The sequence below is a fragment of the Anthonomus grandis genome, chromosome 14, assembly GCF_022605725.1.
Source record: "Anthonomus grandis grandis chromosome 14, icAntGran1.3, whole genome shotgun sequence".
Classification (NCBI taxonomy): domain Eukaryota; kingdom Metazoa; phylum Arthropoda; class Insecta; order Coleoptera; family Curculionidae; genus Anthonomus; species Anthonomus grandis.
The window spans coordinates 12,627,945-12,651,517 of NC_065559.1; the positions used below are offsets into that span (position 1 = coordinate 12,627,945).

The 23,573-nt window shown below is 35.0% G+C and overlaps 1 protein-coding gene across 30 annotated transcripts in view; it reads left to right on the top strand.

The window, feature by feature from the left end:
• LOC126744584 (protein turtle) overlaps positions 1-23,573 on the top strand; it is a 735,337-nt gene that overhangs the window by 606,623 nt on the left and 105,141 nt on the right. For all 30 annotated transcript variants that reach the window (XR_007663236.1, XR_007663238.1, XR_007663237.1 and 27 more), the window contains 2 exons: positions 14,240-14,421; positions 14,962-15,193. Coding sequence is in view for 27 of the 30 variants with exons in the window: in XM_050452059.1 (XP_050308016.1) it covers positions 14,240-14,421; positions 14,962-15,193 (414 nt within the window). In the remaining 3 variants the exon portion in view is untranslated. The remainder of the gene's footprint in view (positions 1-14,239; positions 14,422-14,961; positions 15,194-23,573) is intronic.

Sequence of the window (23,573 nt, forward strand, 5' to 3'; positions counted from 1 at the left end):
AGTAGCCGTTGATAACAAAATTTGATTAGAATTAATTGACGTAAAAGTATGCGATACATTTCGATTTAAAACAAAGCTTTCCGATCCGGGATTATCAAATTCATTCGAATCATTTCCTTTTAAAACACTTACATTATTTTCACAGTTTGGCAACAATGCTGTCGCACCCGTTACTTGCCGCCCGCCGTTCGATACTCGGAATTGTGCCTGGCCACTCGATTCTCCAAAACTTCGTGGTTCCTGGGATTGCTGCCGAGGCAATGTTTCAATAGTGCGCCGTCGATTGTCGGTGTTGCCGGAATTTACGTTAAATCTATTTCGTTGATTTTCATTTCGATTAAAATTATGTTGATTTGAATTTTGATTTTGCCTGTTAAGAGAATCGTTATTGTCGATATGTAAAGCTGTATTATGCTTTCGATTACATTTTTTGCATCCACTAGAAAAACAATTTTGTTTATGATGGTCGGGTCTTAGACAGTTAGAACAGAGTTTGTGTTTATTTATTTCGTTATATTTTTCTGATATAGTTAAGTTTGCAAATTGTGGGCAACGATAAATGTAATGTGGTTCATTACATATTACACAAGAAGACTGAGTGTTTTGATTAAAATGGGTGTATGATTTTGGTTCTGTGCGAATATGTCCGATTACTTTTTTAAACGTTTGCGATTGTAAAGGTTTTAAATGTTGATTTTGATTTATATAATTTAAATTTTTATTGTTTTGATTATTAGCCTGAACCGCTTCTAAAGTAAAACACTTTCTCGTTAAAAATTCTATTAATTCGTTTAAAGTTGGTAAATATTGATCGTTAAGTTTGCCTTCCCATTCCCGTTTACTTCTTTCATCTAATCTTTGTAAAATGATAGGTATTAACAAGGCATCCCAGTATTCGACTGGCAATTGTAACTTTTTTAAAGCAGTTAAATGCTGATGAACCAAATCAAGTAATTTCCTCAAACAAACAGACGATTCTTTATTAATTGAAGGCAAATTGAACAAAAGAGTATTAATATGCGCGTTTATTATGGCTCTTCGATTTTCATACCGTTTTCTTAATAATTCAACAGCAATTGTATAATTATTTGCGATTAAATCTAAGTTTTCAATCAAACTCAAAGCACTTTCTTGACAACACGATTTTAAATACATTAACTTTTTAATTTCGCTTATATCCGATCTGTTGTCAACAGTCGCTTTGAATTGATCCCAAAAACTATACCACTTTTCACATTTTCCATAAAACTTAGGAAGTCCCAAATGTGGCAACGTCGCGATTATATTAGTAGGCTGCTGTGGATAGGGATACGCTTGCAATATGGGAGTGGCTACGGTTTCTTGACAAGTTACGATCAAACGTTTTGCTTTCGATATTTTAGAGTAAAATTTCGTTTCCGTGTCTAACCTAAATATTTTTTCTTCGGGAATTAAAAATTCCAAACGAGTTTGAATTTTGTCAAAATCTGAAAAGTCTTCTTCAATGCTTTTTAAACGAGATTCGATTTGAAACTTATCGATATCTTCTACATCTTGTCCCGATATAATTTCTAAAAATTTTGAAAACCTTTCTAATCTCTCCGATATTACCGATCTTGCGTGTAAGTCTTCCGATTTTTCGTCATTCTGATCCGCGGAACTAACATCCAATTGATGTCTATTTTTTCGTGGCATTTTGTTTTATAGAAATAAATAATGTTTAAATTAATATTATTTTATATTAGTGCAAAGGACCAATAAAACAGGTTCCGAAAGTAAAACTCGGATACATAAATTAAACATAGAGATTATTTTCAAAAGTAATAAAAAGGCATAACTTAAGTACCCTAAGAGACCCTTTCGAGAAAAAGATTAAAGAAAAATTATATTGATGTGGGTTTATATTTTTCAGTCTTAAGCATTAAGCAGATACGTGTTGAATACAGCTGTAATAGAGATATACTTGCGTTTAATTGGAATTCCCATAACCTATTTTTATTCACTATTAAAAATTTAATAAATAAATTGGCAATTTTATCCTTTTAACAAACTACGATACGAGTTAAATAAAGTTAAACAAAGTACGATACGATAAGAAAATGTCGATATAATAAAATAAATGTCGATACTAAATACCTACCTCTGGGATGGCATCAGCAAATTTTATGTCGATTAAACGATTTCGATTTATCTACGTTTTATTAAATATCGATACGCGATTGTCGATATACATACGTTATGTCGATATAAAAATGGATGTAAAATTCTATAGGTTTCGATTTTTCGACATAATAATTAGAAAACGACCAAGAACACCTTTTTTATTTCGATTAAAAATGTATACACTTGCATACCTACGTGAAAATGCGATTTAAAAAATTAACGGTAAATGTAAAACACATGCATAATATCGATATGTATCCTCATCAAACAAAGGACATGCTTAAACTCTAAATTTAGACACTGTAAACGTTATTTCTTTATTTAATTTCAATTTCCCTAGCCTCAACGAATAAATTGAAACGGGCTTACCCAACGGTTATGTCCCATCTGCAGCAATGTTCTCTAGTTCGGATTTTTCCATAGGCTTCTTCGTTCGACATCCGCTCGTTTGGACCAAAATATTGTTGTGATTTGCGGTAATTTGAAGGACCAGTCAAACACTTAGCTTGACAAAACAAATGAATATATTCGATGTAAGTAAACTGTACAAAGAACATCGGCCTTAGATATAACTAATTACTTAATACTGGGTAATAGAAATAAACGTAAAATTAAAAGGAAATTCAAAATATATGCGTATGCGCCGGTGTCTTAAGTCGTTCTGTCTCACACTTTCTTTCTTCGGACCTCGCTTCCCACCAACCCCTCTCGCTCCCGGATTGGGTGTCGTCACAAGTAAAAAAGCGAGGTTGTCGGCTTGTAATGTCTTTCCAAGTTCGAACACACATTGCAACACTAAAGACAAACGCTGCCCCAGGAATAGATCTCATTCCAACACGTGCCATAAAACTAACTAACAAATATATAGCTGAACCTTTAAGTCATATTATAAACCTTATCTTTACAAGCGGCACTATACCGAAGTACTTTAAACAATCGATTGTCACGCCAATACATAAAAAAGGCCCCACATCCAAAATTGAGAATTATCGACCAATTAGTTTATTAAACAACTTTTCTAAAATTCTAGAGAAATGCATTAAGAATCGCTTAAAATCATTTCTAAACTCGCTTGGTGTATTATCAGATAATCAATTTGGATTCTCAGAGGGTATCAGCACGGCACATGCAGTCTATAAACTCATATCTGAAGTTACTAATAACCTTAACAACGGTAAAAAATGTATTGCTGTTTTTATAGATCTTGCTAAGGCCTTCGATACTGTGCCATACAACTTCCTTATAAATACTTTAGAACACTATGGGGTTAGAGGTTTGGTAAAACAGGTACTTCGGAGCTACTTTGGGAACAGAGAAAAATTTCTTAAACTAAATGATACTCTTAGTGATCCTGAAATAATTAACATAGGTGTACCCCAAGGTACAATTTTGGGACCAATCCTCTTTGTGGCCTATATATTATAAATGAACTGCTGAAATTAAAAATACCAGGACATATACTAAGTTTCGCCGATGACATGACCTTAATTTTCAAGGGCAACACATGGGAAGAAGCGAAAAAGACTTTGTGTGTGGGTTTTGGACAGGTCAGGGATTGGTTATGTACCCAAAACCTCACGATAAACATGGAGAAGACAAATTATATAGCTTTTTCTATATGTAATAAAAATAGACCACCATTTAACTATATAACTGTCAACCATAAAACTAACGAAGTAATCACTGAAACTTATAAAACTAAATATCTTGGCATTATCATTGACCAACACTTAAAATGGAATCAACATATTGGTTATCTCTGTGATTATCTATGTGACATTAGCTGAGTCTCTCCTCTCGTATTGCATAATTGCATGGGGCGGTACTTATAAAACTATTCTTCAACCTTTAAAAGTAGTACAAAACTACATTCTTAGGGTCATTCATAGGAAAAATAAGCTCTGCTCTACCGAGTTACTTTATAATGAAAATATTAGTGATATAAGTCATCTGTATGTACAAAACGAATGCTCTTTTGTGCATAAAACTGATATAGCAAAGAGACAAATCACGCATTCCCAATGTACCAGAAGTAATATGTACAACAATTTGAATTTACCACAAAATCATAAGCAAATAAACCTTCATTTTATAGATTATTTAGGGCCAGAAGTTTATAACTTACTTCCTCCTGATATTAAAAATATAAAAAACCATAGAATATTCAATAGAGAAATAAAAAACTACATATATATTAATTTTAATAAATTTAGACCAATGATTAATTGAATTTACTGGTTCAACAGCGTATTATGTTTGATCTTTTCTTTTCGTGGTTTTAATGTAAATAGTGCATATTTTTAAATGTAACAGATTTATCTGAAATTACGTTATTTTCATTTAGGTTCAATTTTGTTTTTGATTATTGATATTAAATTGATTTAAAACATGTATTCTGTTATATTTCTTACTAGTTTATTTTTGTGTATAATATGTATATTATTCTGTTAATAAGTTTATTTTGATTGTTAAGGAAAGAGTTCGAACATAAGCATGCACAAGTATTAAGTTACTTAAATGCTTATTTCGTATATGTAATTGTATTATAAGAATAAGAATAAAGAATATCTACTTTTATACTTCCTTTTTTAGAACCTTAATCAATTTCACCTTCAAAATGATTTATTATGTACGGTTGGTTCTATTAATCAGTACAATAATGAATCCGAACAGTAATGAAACCATTATAATTGCCATTCTAGCATTTCCACGTTCCGGAGTTAAACAACACGTCATAATTTCGATTAATGGAGAATTCCACTCAGAACTCGCATAATTCCGGATCCAACTTTATGTTAATTATGCGAACCTCTATATTGCAAGTTTTGCCTTGTGTGAGACTAATTGAAAGTGGTTACATTAGAACCCCATTATCTGGCTAATTATTAATTGTTAGTTAAAATGTACTTTTAGTTTGTCGATTGAATTTAAAAATGATAGAAAAATCATTTTGAATATTCTTTAAATATTTAGTCCTTTAAACTATTCTTTTGGAAAACTGTCGTGGTCTTAAATTTATGAGTTAAGCAATTAAGTTAAACGCCTAAGTAGTGTACAGTCAACTTTTTTTAAAGTTTTCTAAAGGACCTCACCCTAATCAGTACGTTTTGGGAGATTCATAGACAGAATTAATAAATACAGATTTTTTTTCTGCTCTCTATAGAAAGTAAAGAATTTTTTTTTTAATTATAGTAAATGTTAATACGACTGGAATTATCTCAGGATAAAAAATATTTTAAAAACCTAAAAATATGTTACTCCAGTGTCCTTGCCGTGCTATTTTATCCAAAGAGTCTCCAGTTCTTACTTTTGGTTTATTGACTTTTTATTTAAATAACAAAGAGCCTTATGATTTTCACAGTTTTTTTAATGATAGAAAATTATACTGTTCAGTACATTTTTTTTTTCAATTTAAGAAACACTTAAGCTTCGATACTCGTTACTTGGATTTTTTAATGAACATCCTTGATTGGAGTCAAAATATTTATAAAAATTTCTATTATATGCGTATGTACTATCTACATTAAGTTGCATGATTTTGTACTGTGATTTAAAATTCTTACTTTTTCTGATGTTACGATTTCTAAGATTTGTCGTAAATATTAATATAAAAGAATAGTTCTGCTTAAATATTGAAATGACTGTGATCAGTAATTCATGAATATTTACCTTTATTACTTTAACCTATCATTCAGATTTATTTTAAATTTACTAATTAGAGCTTATATGTATAGGATAACTTGTTCGCTATTCTTTAAATTTGATTTAAATCTAGCCCTTAGAGTTTATGCAGAATAATGCTAAATGATTATTTATAATTTTTGACTCATTGAGTTTTAAGAAAATACACAAAAGATTCTTAATTCGAAGTCTGTATCCCTTAAACCTTGAACAATAGTAGGCTTATATGGATGATATTTATTTTTTTTAAGGACTCTTTGAATGGTAGTTGGTATATTGGTATATTCTTGGTATATTCATATCAGTTGCAGCTTTTCGGGTCGATGTTTTCGGGTTGGCAATAAAATGGTCTAAAATGTTTTCATCGCGAGCTTCATTATCCCTTTGATAATTTTCTGGCGTCGGCATTTCAAAACTTCCGTCTAAGAGCAACAAGCTTGGAGCTTACCTTTACCACAGCATAAAGAAACCAGCAGTCGCACTTCAATAAAAATACATTGGCTTGAATAAGCGAGTTCGGTGCATGTGTACTAACGCAGGCGAGGCATTTTTGCTTATAGTAGGGATGCCGCTGACACTCGCTACGGTCCACGCGGCTTTTGCCTTGGCTAGAGCCGGACTTAAACATTTTTTTAGATGTTATTATCTTGTAAAATAAAAATACCTACATAGTACAAATATTGATTTTTTAATATAAATAAAGTTCATACATTAACAAAATATTTAAACAAAAATAAACATCGCATTTCTACATCTAGCAACGACGATATAGAAGAATACGTGCAGGAAGTTAATTAGGTATGTACCATAAATTTAAGAGACCATTCTTTGAGTAATTTTAAAACAAAAAGTTCATATAAACATATGTCCAGAAATTCTTTGTTATTAACATATTAAAAATGGCACAAAATTCAGGTGCTCCAATTTTTTTGCCACAAATATTTCTTCAGGTACCGTTCGAGATTACACTGAACCTAATAAATTTAATCATGTTAGGGGTAAATTAGCTCCTTAATGTTATAAATAACACCGCCAGAGAACTTGCGGACCTATGTTCATATGAACTTTTTGTCTTAAAATTACTCAAACAATCGCCTGTTAAATAATTTATGGTACATACTTAATTAACACCCTGTATAGTAACGCTTTTAGATTAACATCTGACTACATAGTAGTTTAAGAATAACTAATTATACAAATAAAGTAATATTTCAAAACAAATAGAAACTCTTAGGCCAATAAATAAAGACAAATAGTTGGCAACAATTCAAAACAATTCTAACATCTGCGAATTTTTGTTATATTATTAAGTACCAACTAAAGTAAAAGTATACAATTTTGCAACTCTTTTAAATATGGCAACACTGTTAAAATGGCAGAAATATAAATAATGTCCTTAAAAATCCAAAAAAAAAAAATATTACATTGCTGCAACTTTAATTGATGCTTAATTATGTTATTTAAGCCATACAGCCAAATTTGCAGCTATTAAAAACTTTGGTAAAGTCAATTATTTTGCTTCATTAATAATTTTTGACATACCCCTCTTTTAATACAAAAGTTTTTATAAAAAACGCTACGCTTTGTAAAAATGCTATTAAAATAGTCACTAAGTACGGCGCTGAACTAGGCGATACACCTATGAACACAGTTCGATAAACAGTGAGCTCGGCATCCGGAGAACATGGCTGCGGCATGGCTAAGGATGCTATTAGTTCGCTTACATTTTCGAGCGGAGTGAGACTGCTGGTTTCTTTATGCTGTGCCTTTACGGCCGTGATAGCCTTAATGGTAACTCTGCTGTCCGAGCATATTGATACGACTATATTTTGGTGTCCGCAGCTTAGGATTTTCTGTCCGCATATATTAATATATTTTATTTATCTAATGAAAAAATTACATTTTATTTAAATATTAATAATATTTGTCTTAGTATAGCAATACTCGGCAGAATACGTTTGCACATATTATTACAATAGGATTGTATTGTATTGTTTGTTAGAAGTAACCAAACTTGAAATAAGTATAGCTTACACCTTAGTAATAATGTGCTGTTCTTAAGTAGAATGGAACTATAATTTTGAATTTGAAAGACGCATCTTTAAACAAAACGCTAGGGTTTTTATTACAAATTAAAGTTACGCTTGTATATTTTAATAAGAATACAGAATTTGCTGTATCATCAAAGTTGAAAAATGCGATACAATGCAGCAAAGAAAATCCAATTAACAACTTTCCATTTAAGAAAGAATTTAAATAAATTAAAACAAAAAATATTTAAAATTCCAGAACACCCGGTATTTTTCCAACAAACTGATTTTATCAAAAAAATAGTACCTACAGAGTTGCTATTAAATAATGGACTTATATATATGAAACACAATTAAAAGATCCTCCATTTTGATTGATAGCAATCGCAGTCATGCAACGTGTACCCGACACCGGTGTATGGATCACTAAGCACTTTGAACAGAGAACCAGAATAGTTTAAACGGAGAAATCAAAACTGGGTTCATTTTTATTACATACCTTAAAGGATCAATTGTATTGATAGGATCAAATAACAACAAATGGAAATCACGAACTACGTTTAAGGCAAATCATTAAACAAACAATTTGAAAAGAAAAATGAGAAGCTTAAAAGAAATTTATTCGCTTCTGCTATTGGTCGAAGTTCAAAGCAAGTGTTACCACGTGATTTTTCCGTGATACCTTTAACTGAATCCAAGTATAGCAAATATCGGGTGAAATAATTTGGCATCTTGCAGAGAATGAAGATATAATTTAATTAATCTGTTGCGCATTTCAAGAAAGGTAAATTATTCCCGCTTGAAAAAATTTAATTCTTGATTTAAGAAAAATAAATATTTGTGTGAAGGCACTAAAAATATATTTGCTACTTTTTACTTTAAATTTTAAGACAAGCTTACATTTAAAAATAAGATAAAATTGTTCTTATCTCAATGTTGTTACATTAGATTTAAACATAATTACAGTTATTTCAAGATAATTTTTTTCAGAGTGGCTTTAGTTTTAAATATAGAATAGAACTTTTTGTGTGTAGCATCTTACAGGACGTTTGGTGTAAATATTAATTCCCTGCAACCGACTCCTTATTGTTTGAGTAGTGAGAGTAACACTATGAACATTTTGCGGCTCATTTCTTAGCTGGTTGGCAGAAATATTGTGGTTTCGTAATACCTGTATAGATTCTATTACTCTTTTTTGTCTTTTTTGGACCAGTATGTCTTTTTATTCCATTACATCTCTTTAAATCTCTGCCTTAATCTTCCTATAGTGCTCTTGACAGAATTTACAGTTTTTGCGAAGTCGCGGATGCTTATACCACCTTATGTTATACCAACTGTACTATTCAGAGCTGCGTTTTAGGAAATTTCAAGATTGCAGCAATATGCAATGAATATATATTTTTCAGCTTACTAAATACGCTTTGAAAAGTTTGAACTATTTATTTAGTATCCACAAGAATGACATAATATGATGAACGTGGTAAAGTATGTTCAAACATCTTGAAGACAAATTTTTTTGTTTCAAAATAAAACAGCATTTTTTCGTGCCTCTTAGACCTTTTTGATGTATTTATTATATAAGTGTAATTATTTATTAAATAATTGCATGACTATTAAAAAAGTTGTAATGAACGAAGAAATAATAAATTTCCTAGATATGCTGATGATACTGTCTTTACAGCAAATACTGCTGAAGAACTTCATAGACTTATACAGGGTGTTTCACAACTTATCCAAAAAATTTTAACCACATATGCGCTGTTACGAAACAAGTTGTTTTCTCAAAAAAATGTAATAATAGTCCTACAGATATCGAGATAATAAAATAATACAGTTTAACAGTGTACTTACTTATAAAAGCTGTTCAAAATTGTTTCCATTGACTCTACTGTAAGCTTGGGTACGTTTAATCCAATTTTGGCGCACTAATTCAAATACACCTCCTTCCTGCTGTTCCTGAAGTCTCAAATTATCGGCAACCACTGTGATTTGGTCACGCAATTCTTCAATATTCTGAACTGGAGTACGGTATACCTCGTTATTCAAGTGTCCTCATAAAAAGAAGTCCAGAAGATGTAGGTCGGGAGACCGTGGTGGCCATTCAATTGGTCCCCCTCTTCCGATCCAGCGTATCTGGTGTACATGATTTAAAAAATCACTAACTTCTTAACGAAAATGCGGAGGTGCCCCATCGTGCATATAACACATCCGTGCTCGGACCGCCAATGGCACATTTTCAAGAAGGACCGACAAATTATTCCGAAGAAATTCCAAATACTGGTGACCATCCATCCGATCTGGCAATATGAGCGGTCCAATTAGACGTTCATCGACAATACCTGCCCACACATTTAAAGAAAAACGATGTTGAAAGTTTGTCTGGATCACTGCGTGAGGATTCTCAAAGGACCAAACGTGTGTATTATGAAGATTGGTTATACCATTACGAATAAAAATAGCTTCATCGGTGGCCAAAATATCAGCTGTAAAACGCGCATTTCGAGCATTTTCTTGCAAAAACCACTCACAAAATGTTACTCTTAGGGGATAGTCTGTAGGTAGCAACGCCTGGACTCTGGACGTGATAAGGGTACAGTTGGGCCTCATATAATATGCGCCACGCTGTTGCATGTGATACTTCTGGGACCTGTTGGGCTAACCTCCTTGTGCTTATTCCTGGATTTTCTTCCACAATATCCAAAATTTCTTCTTCGGCATTTAAAATGCGTTATGGGCGAAGCCGACCCCCATCTACTCCACGTCTGGGGCGTAAATCTCCAGTCGAACATTCGATCAATTTCCGTCACCATCCATCCACCACCATCACGAAACATTAAGTTTAATTGTCTTACGTGCACGTGCAACGTAAGACAATTAAACTAAATGTTTCGTGATGTGGTATGTGCTCATTCGGAAATCGGTGTGCATACAAATGAAACGCCGCTAGCGAATTTTGCCTTGCTTTTCCGTACGCTAAAACAATGTCCACTAACTCCTTATTAGTGTACACATGTGCCATGTTTATTAATAAATAACTAAAAATTAAACTCGCAAAATAAATTCACAAAAATCGACCCACGTTAGAGACTTTGTTTTCGTCAGTTGTTTGGTACAACATTTGCTACAATAAATTATTAATGCGTATTCTAATATCACGACGATGAACGCAAAATACAGATATTTATTTTTCAATTTATTATTGAAACTCAGATTTATAACTTAATTTCTGTAGGACTTTAATTAATTTTTTTTTTGAGAAATCAATTTGTTTCGTAACAGCGCATATGTGGTTAAAATTTTTCGGATAAGTTGTGAAACACCCTGTATACCGCGTGGACACTACATGCAATAAATGTGGTATGAAGATAAAATGTAAAAAGAAGACTAACATATTAATTATTAATAAAAACGTCTTCTGCAACCTACAGTTTGTCGCTAACAATGTAGCTCTAACAATGGTCGAGACAGTTACATACACCATACACCCGGACATACACCATCACATAAATAAGAACTGGCAATACCCGTAAAATAAAATTCCAAATCGAAAAACTATACAACCCATCCCTTAATATCCATACCAGAATAAGAATTTTAAAATGCTATATATTCTCAACCCTCCTGCATTTGCGATGTGGTGCTATCGCCACATACTCAGAATGACGTGTCAAACGATACGGTATTACAACTTATCGGTGGATAACTAGAATATCTGTGACAGTGCAGAAAATTGGAATACTTTGGAAGGTTTGAAGATCAGCAGAACGCAGGTCAATATCGTGGATGCGAAATTTACGAAGATAGATCGGAATGGCATCAACAGCTCTATTCAGAGCCGTGATAGCCAACCTCCACAGAGGATAGACACTTTAAGAAGAGAAAGAATTATTTATCTTATAATATTATACAGGGCGATTCAAAAGTAAGCGGCATCCTTTCAGGGGCGTAATCCTTGTATGAAAATGAGGCAAAAAGTTCATATTAATATGGGTTCGAAATTGCTTCCTAAGGGAGCTACGCCCCTTTGAATAGGACCTCTTGAAGACAATTTTTTCTCTATAACTTTAAAACCCTTTAGAATTAAATTTTTAAAATTGGTGTACTGCATAAACATTTCGTTGTGAATAAGATTCTAAATTCAAATTTTTTAAATTTTATTCAGGTGCATCACATGCGGGGGTTGGTAAAGGTAAAACATCCCTTTTTCTTTTACTCTTTAGGTTATTGTGATTTTGTTTGAAAATTATAAAATTTTAGAGTCTTATACGTAAAAAAGGTACTCTTAGTTCAATTCGATAGAGCGTACCATTTACGAGAAAATCGACTTTGAAAATTTTCTGATTGCGTATGTTTAATATATAATAAAATTACTGGATACGCATTTAAAACGAAGTTGGCGGTTGTTTTTTGGTTTTTGGCATTTAAATGACTGATAAATGTCATTGTAAAATACAATTTACTTTGTCAAAGTAAAATTAGTTTCATAGAGTGTTTTACAAATTACTATTTATTATTAATAAGAAGAGCATTGCCTTTGTTGAGTTTGGTACTTTGTGTTTCTAAGTTTAAAAAGCAAACTTGGATTTTACGTATCAAAAACAAGCTGATATTCACATTATGTTTGGAAGAGCATTTGGTAATTGTGCTGAAGTAAGACGATTGTATCATGAGGCATTTCCTAATCGACGAGTGCCACACCGTACGATTTTCGCAAGAGTAGATCGTAATTTAAGGGAAACAGGTAAACTCAAAAATGTGAGTAATATCGCATAATATCTACTTAAATTTTGCTTAAGGAACATTTCAAAGACAGGAAATTGTTGGGCGACCAAGAAATGCCAGAACCCTATCATTAGAAGAACGCGTGCTAGATCGTATTAAAGAAGATCCATCTTTGAGCACTCGCATAATCGCAAATCAAGAAGGGTCCTCTCAGTCAACCGTATGGAGAATTCTGCACGATATGTTACTCTACCCTTATCATATTCAACGGGTTCAGGCTTTGGAAGAGCGAGATTTCCTTCCTCGTGTACACTTCTGTAATTGGCTAGAAGAAAACCGCGTTGCTTTTGAAAATTTTGAGAAGAAAATTTTATTTACTGACGAGGCCGGCTTCACAAGAAACGGAATTTTCAATTTCCACAACAACCACCTATGGACGGATGAGAATCCCCATGCTACGGTACAGAAGGCACATCAGCAGCAGTTTAGTTTAAATGTGTGGGCGGGAATAATCGATGGGCATTTAAAAGGACCTGTATTTATGCCGCAACGACTTAATGGACAAATTTACACAATTTTTTTACAGAATGAATTACCACAAATATTAGAAAATCTACCACTTCAATTACGAGCACAAATGTGGTTTATGTACGATGGTGCTCCCCCATATTTTAGCATTCTCGCTAGAGAACATTTAAATAATGCTTATCAAAACCGCTGGATGGGTCGTGGTGGTCCAGTGCCATGGCCACCACGGTCTCCTGACCTAAACCCCCTTGATTTTTATTTCTGGGGACACCTAAAACAACTAGTTTATTCCCGCCCTATACCCAATATTGATGTTCTCAGGCAAAGAATAGAGGAAGGATTTCAGACAATTAAAAACAATCCAAGAATTCTACCACATGTGCACCATAATCTAATAAAAAGATTAAGAGCTTGCCGTGACGCGAATGGTAATAATTTTGAACACTTTCTATAAATTGTTAAATAAAATGTGAGTAAAAAGTGTCTTTTTTGTCGATCGTAATGCGAATTAATTTTCATCAATAAACATACGCAATCAGAACATTTTCAAAGTCGCTTTTCTCGTAAATGATACGCTCTATCGAATTGAACTAAGAGTACCTTTTTTAATAAGACTCTAAAATTTTATAATTTTGAAACAAAATCACATTAACCTAAAGAGTAAAAGAAAAAGGGATGTTTTTACCCTTACCAACCCCCGCATGTGACGCACCTGAATAAGATTTAAAAAAATTGAATTTAGAATCTTATTCACAACGAAATGTTTATGCAGTACACCAATTTTCAAAATTTAATTCTAAAGGGTTTTAAAGTTATAGAGAAAAAATTGTCTTCAAGGGGTCCTATTCAAAGGGGCGTAGCTCCCTTAGGAAGCAATTTCGGACCCATATTAATATGAACTTTTTGCCTTATTTTCATACAAGGCTTACGCCCCTGAAAGGATGCTGCTTACTTTTGAATCACCTTGATACTACGTTATTAATAACAACTTTTTTGCCGTCATATTATTTTACAAATATTTAAATACACTTGAAGAGTTTACCCTAATTATAATCGCACTTCCTAGTTCGTACTGCACAGAACATCTATTTTTACTTTAGCTCGTATTTTTACTAATATATTTATTTTTATTACAGGAATTTTCAACGATGGCACAGAACTACGCATATCCAATATTCGACACGAAGATATCGGAGATTATACCTGCATAGCGCGTAATGGAGAGGGACAGATCTCTCATACTGCCAGAGTCATTATAGCTGGAGGTGCTGTTATTATGGTCCCACCAACCAATAAGACTACCCAGGAGGGTGAAAAGGTAAGAACTAAATTACTTATTAGCAGGAATTTATGATTTTTTTATTTATGTCTAAAGTTAAGGGTCTAGCCTAAACATTAATTTATACCAATATTTTGTAAGATTTTTACGGTCGTCTGTATACGCTTATACCCGTACTTTGAAATCGAGCTTTTACGGCCACTTTTTTTTTAAACGTAGGATTTTATACTGAAAAAGCAACTCTTTTTTAGTCAACTTTTTCAGTGCACCTGTCTGCATAATATGAATATATGTATTTTTTAATGGTTTTCTGTCATGTACCGATGACTGATGCCGATGTAGTATTACCGAAATCGATAATATCTTTTCGGCGGTGAGCTATTTGCAAAATAGATGTTTACTGACACGTTTAAAACATCTTTTATCAAAACAAATGATAAATCATTTAAATCGGGGTCAGTAGTATTATGCAATTTAAACGTGTTTATAAAACATATTGAATATTGTATTTATTGTGAAAACCATTTGAGTTAGTAATTTAGTTTAAACTCATTAGTTAAAAATTGTCCTTTTTTATAGGTCCAATTCAAATGTGAAGCCAAAGCTCAACCTGGAAATGTGACAGTAAAATGGTTTAGAGAGGGTGCTCCAGTTAAAGAGTTAGCGGCATTAGAAACTCGTGTACAAATACGGAAAGATGGCTCTTTAGTAATTAATCCGGTTATTCCAGATGATTCCGGCCAGTACCTCTGTGAGGTGAGCAATGGAATCGGTGAACCCCAAAGTGCATCGGCCTACTTAGATGTGGAATGTAAGTATTACATTTACTGTGATTTAATTTAAAATAAAAAAATGCGGCTTTACTCGCAAATCACGTTTGAAATCTTATATTCGTTATCTCAATAATTGGAGTAAGCATCAAAACGCAACATAAAGACTTATAAGGCTGATCCCGATCAAATTCTGGAAATATTAATAGAAATAATAAAAGATAAATAGAAAGTCCATTAAAAAAAACCGCAAAGCATTGCAGGATGAGAAAAATTTTTTTGTCAAAATCAAAAAACACTTCTAGTTTATATCTGAGAAGGACAAGTTTTGATGAAGAAAAAATGGCAAAACTTTCAACGTTTTCAGTGTCATTTCTGCATTTTTGTGCATATAGAAATGGGTGTTAAATAATTCCTTATTAAAAAGTATTCATAATTTTCTATACGTTGTGTAGTTTTTGACAACCGATCCACTCTTTTGGAAGGCTTTAAAATATCAACAATACGTTTGACGAAAAATCGATTTAATTTTACTTGCCATGTCTGGCAAAGTAAATTTCTTCAAAAGAACGCTATTTTTACTTATTCGGTCATAATTTAGACTCATTTTAGTGAGTAAATAAATCTCGGGTTCGTGCTTTACATTTAATTAAGCCAGTTAGTTGGGTCGCTGTCACTTCCAGATGGCGGCTTTACTACCAATGAGCGGGAGTCACTGGAGGTCATGCTGCGCACCCACTTCCCAGACTCCAACTCATCTCGCGATCCTCCTAGCTGTTCTCGGGCTCCGATTCGCTTAGAGTTCGAGACTGCTAGAAGAATAATTACCTACGAGAGGGTGAAATGGGCAATCAAGACATTCCCAAATCTCCGGGCATGGATGGATTATATCCATGCCTTTTGCAAAACGGGTTAGAAGTACTAACCCCACACATAGTCAGACTATTCAGGTCGTCCCTTGCTCAGGGCTACGTCCCAAAGTTATGGCGTCAAGTGAAAGTCGTCTTCATTCCAAAAACCGGAAAAAGCGATTTTACAGATCCCAAATCGTACCGACCTATCAGCCTTACCAGCTTTATCCTGAAGGCGATGGAGAGGTTGATTGATCGATATCTTAAGGAAAGCATCCTGGTCAACAAACCACTGCATGTGCACCAATACGCCTATCAGGCGGGCAAATCCACGGACCTGGCCCTACACCACCTCGTTAGGAAGGTGGAGGGTGCTCTGGGTAGTGGCAAGGCCTATCTGGGTGCGTTTCTAGACATTGAAGGGGCGTTAGACAACAACTCTTTTGTATTAATCTGCCAAGCACTCGAGAGCCGCGGCTCAGAACCCTGTTTGGTTAGCTGGATAGAGGCCATGCTCTCGAAACGTCATGTATCTGCCCAGCTCAACAACGAGATTGTCGAAACGTTGGCGGCTAGGGGCTGCCCTAAGGGAGGAGTATTGTCCTCTACCTTGTGGTGACTTGTGGTCGACAGCCTGATAAATCTTTTAAACAATGCTGGCATATACACACAGGTCTACGCTGATGATCTGGTAAACCTCTGCCCGGAAAAAGACGCCGCCTCAATGCGGGGCCCTATGATGAGAGCCCTGCGTATAGTGGACATATGGTGCCTCTCGGGGGGTCTCAGGATTAACCCCAAAAAAGCAGAGCTCCTACTATTCACGAGAAGACGTAACTTTGGCACGCCCCCTGTTATATCCCTAGGTGGCGTGCTGCTGCATTACTCCAGGACAGTTCGATTTCTGGGAATCAAGTTGGATCCCAAACTCTCCTGGCACGATCATGCAGACACCAGAATAAAGAAGGCCACCTGCGCGCTATGGGCCTGCAGGCGGGCTATCGGCAATACCTGGGGTCTGTCTCCTAAGATCCTCCACTGGATCTACTCGCGCATTGTGAGACCTCTTCTCACATACGGGGCTATCGTTTGGTGGCCATGTACGGAGAAAGCGAAAATTCGTGCTCAACTGGAGAGAGTCCAACATCTTGCATGTCTCAGCATAACGGGTTCCATGCGGACGGCGCCAACTAGAGCGCTTGACACTCTGCTGAGCCTTCCGCCTCTGGACCTCGTTGTGCAATTCGAGGCAATGAGGACTGCATACAGGCTATACGTCCTCGGCGAACTACGTGCTGGCGACACCGGTCACGCAAAAATTTGGTCACGGGCCATACAGGAATGTCCTCTCCTTCTGATGGGCAGTGACTGCATGGCTCCAGTGACTGTGGACTACGAGGGATTCGTGACGCATATTGCAGGCAGAGAGGAGTGGCAGCATTCCAAGAGACCTGCATTGCTAAATAGGGCTACCATCTGGTACACAGATGGCTCCAGAATGAATAACAGAGCTGGATCAGGGCTTATTGGTGGGATCCCACATACCAGTAGGGCATACTCGCTGGGGGAGCACGCCACTGTCTTCCAGGTCGAAGTATTCGCTGTATTAAAATGCGGACAGAAAATCCTAAGCTGCGGACACCGCAGTACAGTCGTATCAATATGCTCGCACAGCAGAGCTGCCATTAAGGCTATCACGGCCGCAAAGCTAAGCTCCAAGCTTGTACTAGAGTGCATAAAAGTCCTGAAAAAACTGGTACAGGTTGGATGCAGGGTCCAGCTCGTCTGGATACCTGGCCACGCAGGCCATGCTGGTAATGAGGAAGCGGACTCTCTTGCCAGACTGGGATCCGCGAATGTGCCGATGGAGCCGGAACCCATAGTTGGTATCGCCAAATGCGTTGCGGTCGCGTCAATAAAGAGTCTGCTGGACAAGTGGACCCACCGAAAATGGACTGAGTCCCCTGGTATGAGACAGGCCAGAGCGCACATAGGTGAGCCCTCTGCCTGTCTCACCAAAAATCTACTACGCCTAAAAAGACGCGAAATTCGGCTAGTGACAGGTCTTTTAATCGGTCAATGGCACTTAATAAGCCATCTCCATACTATCGGTATTGCGGACAATCCGGAATGCCGATGGTGCTGTGAGGAGGATGAAACCGTTGACCATGTAGTCTGGGAGTGCCCAGCACTCACGCGCGCCAGGTTCAAATACTTGGGTAACACTTTCAGTGTACCGAGCGACTTTAAGTCCTTCAGACCAGAGAGCCTTATCGGTTTCTCTAAGGCCGTTGGGCTCTGGTAACCCCCGGTAGGGCATGACGGGTCCATCAGGAGACCTATATGCACAACTGCATTGGCAGCCCACTGTTTCGTCAATTCAGTTCAATTCAAGCCAGTTAGTTTTGTTATAATTTAAGTATTCAAAATGTTTTTAAGCTTTTTAAAATTGTTAGTTATGGTATACTCAATTCCCAAGCAACACATGATACTTACATTAACATTTACTTTTGGTTTACACCAGGTGTACATTTTTCGTTGAACCTCAACAATAAATATCGTATAAAACGTCCGCGTGAAATAAGTTGAGGAATTTAATATTATGTTTATGTTATTCAGTTTTACCAAGAAGGTTTATCATATTAATAATATACAACTATTATTTCATAAAAGTTACAGCAGAAGAATCCATTTTTGTATAGGAACCCATGTCCGGAAATGCGTCACTACGCTACTGCGGCCCTAAGACGCGTTAAAATTTATAAAAAACATTAATTACCTAAATAGGATCTGCTGCATTTATTTTTACCTTTTATACATAATACGATAACAACAATTGTTTAAAATCAACGCTTATCAATGTCATATTTAAAAGTTTTATAGCTTACAATTTTTAAAGATTTATTGCTAATGGAAAACTTTACCAATCAAGAATTGGCGGATATGCATTTGGTATACGGAGCAACAAACTGCAATGCACGAGCAACATCGGGGTTATATCATGAACGTTATCCCGAACGACAACATCCTGGATACAAAAAGTTTATTGCGGTTCATCGGCGGCTCGCTGGGACAGGCATGTTTAAGACCAAGATGCATGATACTGGTGTTGCTCGAACCGTAAGAACGGTCGAATTTGAAGAAGAGGTGCTCCAGCGAGTTGCCGATGAACTATCAAATAGCACACGTGACGTCGCTAAGAATATGAATACGAGTAACGCTTCTGTCTGGCGGGTACTACACGAGAAACAACTCCATCCTTCCACTTCCAGAAAGTTCAAGGTATGACTGCAGCCGATTATTATCCTAGAATTCAATTTTGTCGATGGCTTCTGGATCACATCATTGCACAACCAAATTTTTTACGATATTTTTTGTGGACCGATGAAGCCTCTTTCACAAGAGACGGTATTTTTAATAGTAGGAATAGCCATGTTTGGGACGAAGAAAATCCTTATACAATTTTTCCAAGAAAACATCAGAATCGTTGGTCTGTCAACGTATGGGCAGGTATTGTTGATGATTATTTAATTGGGCCACCAATTTGTTACCGGAACGGTTAACAGGCCCTATTTATCTGCGTTTCTTGGAGGAAGTTCTTCCAGAACTCCTTGAAAATGTTCCACTAACCGTTAGACAGCAAATGTGGTTTCAGCATGATGGAGCGCCGGCTCACTTTGCTGTACAAGAATGCGAGTATTTGGCTTAGCGGTTTGGGCACCATTGGATTGTCAGAGGTGGAGCAGTATCTTGGCCTCCTAGGTCACCCGATTTAACGTCGCTCGATTTTTTCTTGGGGGTAATGTAGATGGGGACATGTAGTCTTTAGTCTACGAAACTTCAGTAGAATCAGAACTAGACTTAATTGGACGAATAATAGCAGCATTTTAAATCATTCAAAACGAGGATCAAATTTTTAGTGTAGTCCGCCGAAATCATGTTCGGCGTTTAAATCGGTGTATTGAGGTTGGAGGAAGACATTTTGAACAATTGTTGTGATTCTACTGTTGCACTAAACAACCCCTAGAAGTTTGATCCCATAGTTCTGAAACACCCTGTATATTTGGCTAAAGTGTTTTTTCGCTAATTGTGAATTGAGGAGCACGCTTCCGAATATTCTCATTTTCTCGAGGATTGCTCATATCACCAAATAACATACCTTTTTAGGTTTAAATTAATACAGAAAATTAAAAAACGGTTCGATGAACAAATAGGTACTGAATCAAATAAATAAATAATGAAATGTAGATAATGTCAATTGCGACATCTTATTTTTTCAATTTTATTGGTCGACGCAAATTTATAGTAAACACTCGCAACAAAACAGTCGATTATTTACGTTGTTGCCAAGCGTTTCCAATACTTAGCTAAAAAAATTTAAAAGAATCACTCGTGCAATGCCATAAAAAGTTAAGGTCAACCTTAAATCTAAGTTGTACTTAAATGTACCGCAGATTTAAAAAGAAGTAGTGTAAACAACCGTTAATATGCTAATAATTTGATTTAAGAAAACTGTGTCACTTTCTACCTTTGTGACATATCAAAGCTGACTGCCTTGTCGTTTTTTTAATTAATTTCTTAACTAAAAAATACTAACATAAAATTGCGACGTAACTGTAGATAATTGACCGAGATTTTACTTTGAAAACTTATATTATTTTATTATAATATATTTTATTGTATATTTGAGATATTATTTTATTACAACAATACCTGTTTTCGAACTTCATATAAATTAGTTTCTTTAAAATAATTAAAAATAATAATAATTGTGTTTAAAGTTAATAAGTAAACACATCTTGCTTACTGCAAAAGAAGTTAGTCGTAAGTTCCTTTTACTAAAATTGGTGGGTTAAAGATAAAAGCTTTTTAGTCAAGAATCTCTATTTCAATTCATTATGGTAGTTGAAAGTTTGACGATGAACCCACTTACCTTATTACTCTCAGTAAAATAGAAATTCTCTGTTCTAAATTCTGAGTGCTATAGACAACTTTCAAGTGTTTTATTCAACGGAGTATAAAATTTAGAAGTGGCAATTTAATACCTAAAATAAGCTTAAGTTGCCATTACTTTGTCAGTAATTTTGGAATGTTAGATGACAGTGGAGCTTGCTTTTACACTGTGGCATAGCAGTTAACTAAGCTTTGATTGTGGCTTAATAGTAATGACTCTTAAAATTGATTTTAAGGCAAATTATTAACTTTAAAAGTATATAAAAAAGATACATATCGTCGGTCATCTCACGAAGTGGCTAAATGTAACTTTGTCAGTATCTTACATTTAGCAAATTGTTCAGGAGAGGCAAAAAACGAAAATGCTTCATATTTGAATGGGCTTGAATATTAAAAAAAATATATATATATTTTCCCAAAAATAAATACATAAGTTTATAAGAACAAGGACGTTTATTTCAAGTTGTTAGGGTAAGTATTTGCAAAGTTATAAGGCTGTTAGTCTGGGGTTTTTTATACCTCCCGAGATTCCGTCCCAATTACGCGCTACGTCATAGACGCCGACGCGACGCGACGGTGTATTATAGAGCGCTCGCTAGCCAGCCAGCCAAAGTCTAGTGCCCAGGCGTTATTTTGACAAAGTATCGTGCGCGGTCGACGTGCGGTCGTTGCGTCCACTTGGGCGCCTGTGACGTATCATCCCGGCCGCGCTGGTACAAGGAAAAAATTAAACATGGCGTATTTATTCGAACTTTGAAAATTAATTGTGAAGTAACTATAAATGCTAGAGAACTGAAATAAATTGCTAAATTTACGTTGGAGCCTGCTCTTTTTTGCTAAATAATCGAATTGTCGTTTCCAAGCTCATTGCCAAAGAGCCGGAAATAATTGAAATTCAGATCTAATATTTTTATATGTTGCGTACTGCTATGTAGCCTATGAGTACCCGTTCCATAAAGCGTTATAACTATTTACGCTTTTGAAAAAAATAATTTTGAATGCAGATACTTCACTTAGTGTGAAACTAAATCTTGACTTTTGTGAGATACGTCTCTTATCCTTAAAAAATATTGAAAACTAAATAGGCACAAAAAAATAAATAGCTAGTTAAAAAACAAATAATATTTTATGACAAAATAAAATAAACAGTAATCAAAATATTAAAAAAGCATTAAAAAATAATTAAATCAAATTCACAAATGAAGAAAATATCATTATGCTGTACCAAAAAAAAAACTTTGAACGAAAATTAACAGTGTTTTCTGCATGTTATAATATTGAAAACAAAAAAAGTATTAAGTATTACTAATAATATTAGTAGTGAGTTAAGTTATTATAGATAGTATAGTAATTAAGTTATGCCTATTCGCCAGTGTGGGGAAGAGAGAGGAAAAACTGTTGATGCTCCGGTGAATGAATTACTGGAGTTTCTCCTTGACACACTGAAATCAAGTCTTTATATTTTTTTCCAGATATTTTTGGCAGTTCCTTGTTTAGTTGAGGTAGTTCTAATGCTGATACATCAAGGTTTACACGTTTTAGAACTATACAGTCATACTCAGGCTCTAAATGGCTGTTTTTAAAAAATATTTTAAGAGGGTCAGCTTTTTTAACTAATAATTCCATTACTTCAGTCCACTTAACGTTCTTGCCACGTTCACTGGTTCTAATACTTAAGATTCTAAGCTCTTTTGACAATGACTTAAAATCTTTAAAGTCTCTGAACAGCATTGGAATAACCCTGTAAGGTCTTTTTGTTCGTGCCAGACTAATTATTGGGTATAGTTGAGAAGGCAAAATATATTACCACCTTTGGAAATAGCTCTGTTGATAGCACTGTGGGCTGAATCTCCTTCGCTCTGCCCATGATTTGTTTCAAAAAAACGTAAAGAAATTTTTTCTATTGTGGGAAATTTGCTTATGGAATGAATCAGCATAGAAGCGACGATGGAATTCTTGTTTTGGCCGTAACGTCCGTCTGCGTACAAATAAAAATTCCGAACTATAATATTCTAGAACTTGTGATACGCAGGATGCTATTTCAGAAGAACCATGCTTACTGACAGCTTCGTTCCACACGAAACAAAAGCACTCTTTCATTGCTATGTTATAAAACGTAAAATTGTATGTAGCCAAACGACTTTTATAAAAAATGGCGCTTTCATTGGAAATTGGAACATAAATCACCTGTTGTAAGTCAAAAACACCATACACACTGGATGAATCTTCTATAGCTTTTTTTTACACTGGGATTTCAGTAAACGAACCCTTGTTATTTCGGCAATATGAATATCGTAGCGAGTTTTTAGTTTCTCTTTAACGGTTTCTTCGCCTTCCCTATAGGATACGCAAAGAAAACACACATCTTTTTTTGGTGAGTGAAAAGATGAATTTTCAGTTTTAAAAACTTTTCTATGGTTTTCTAGGTATGAAAACTTGGTTTTTGCATCCTTCCAATTTTCTTTAATTCATCTAGATACATACCATGCATTCTTCTTAGATTCAAATCTGGATGCAAGTACATCTTGCTCGTGCTAGCACGACAATAATGAGATTCCATCTTGGGAAATCTATCGATGTGATCACTCATTTCCTTACAGTGTGCACAGACCGTGTA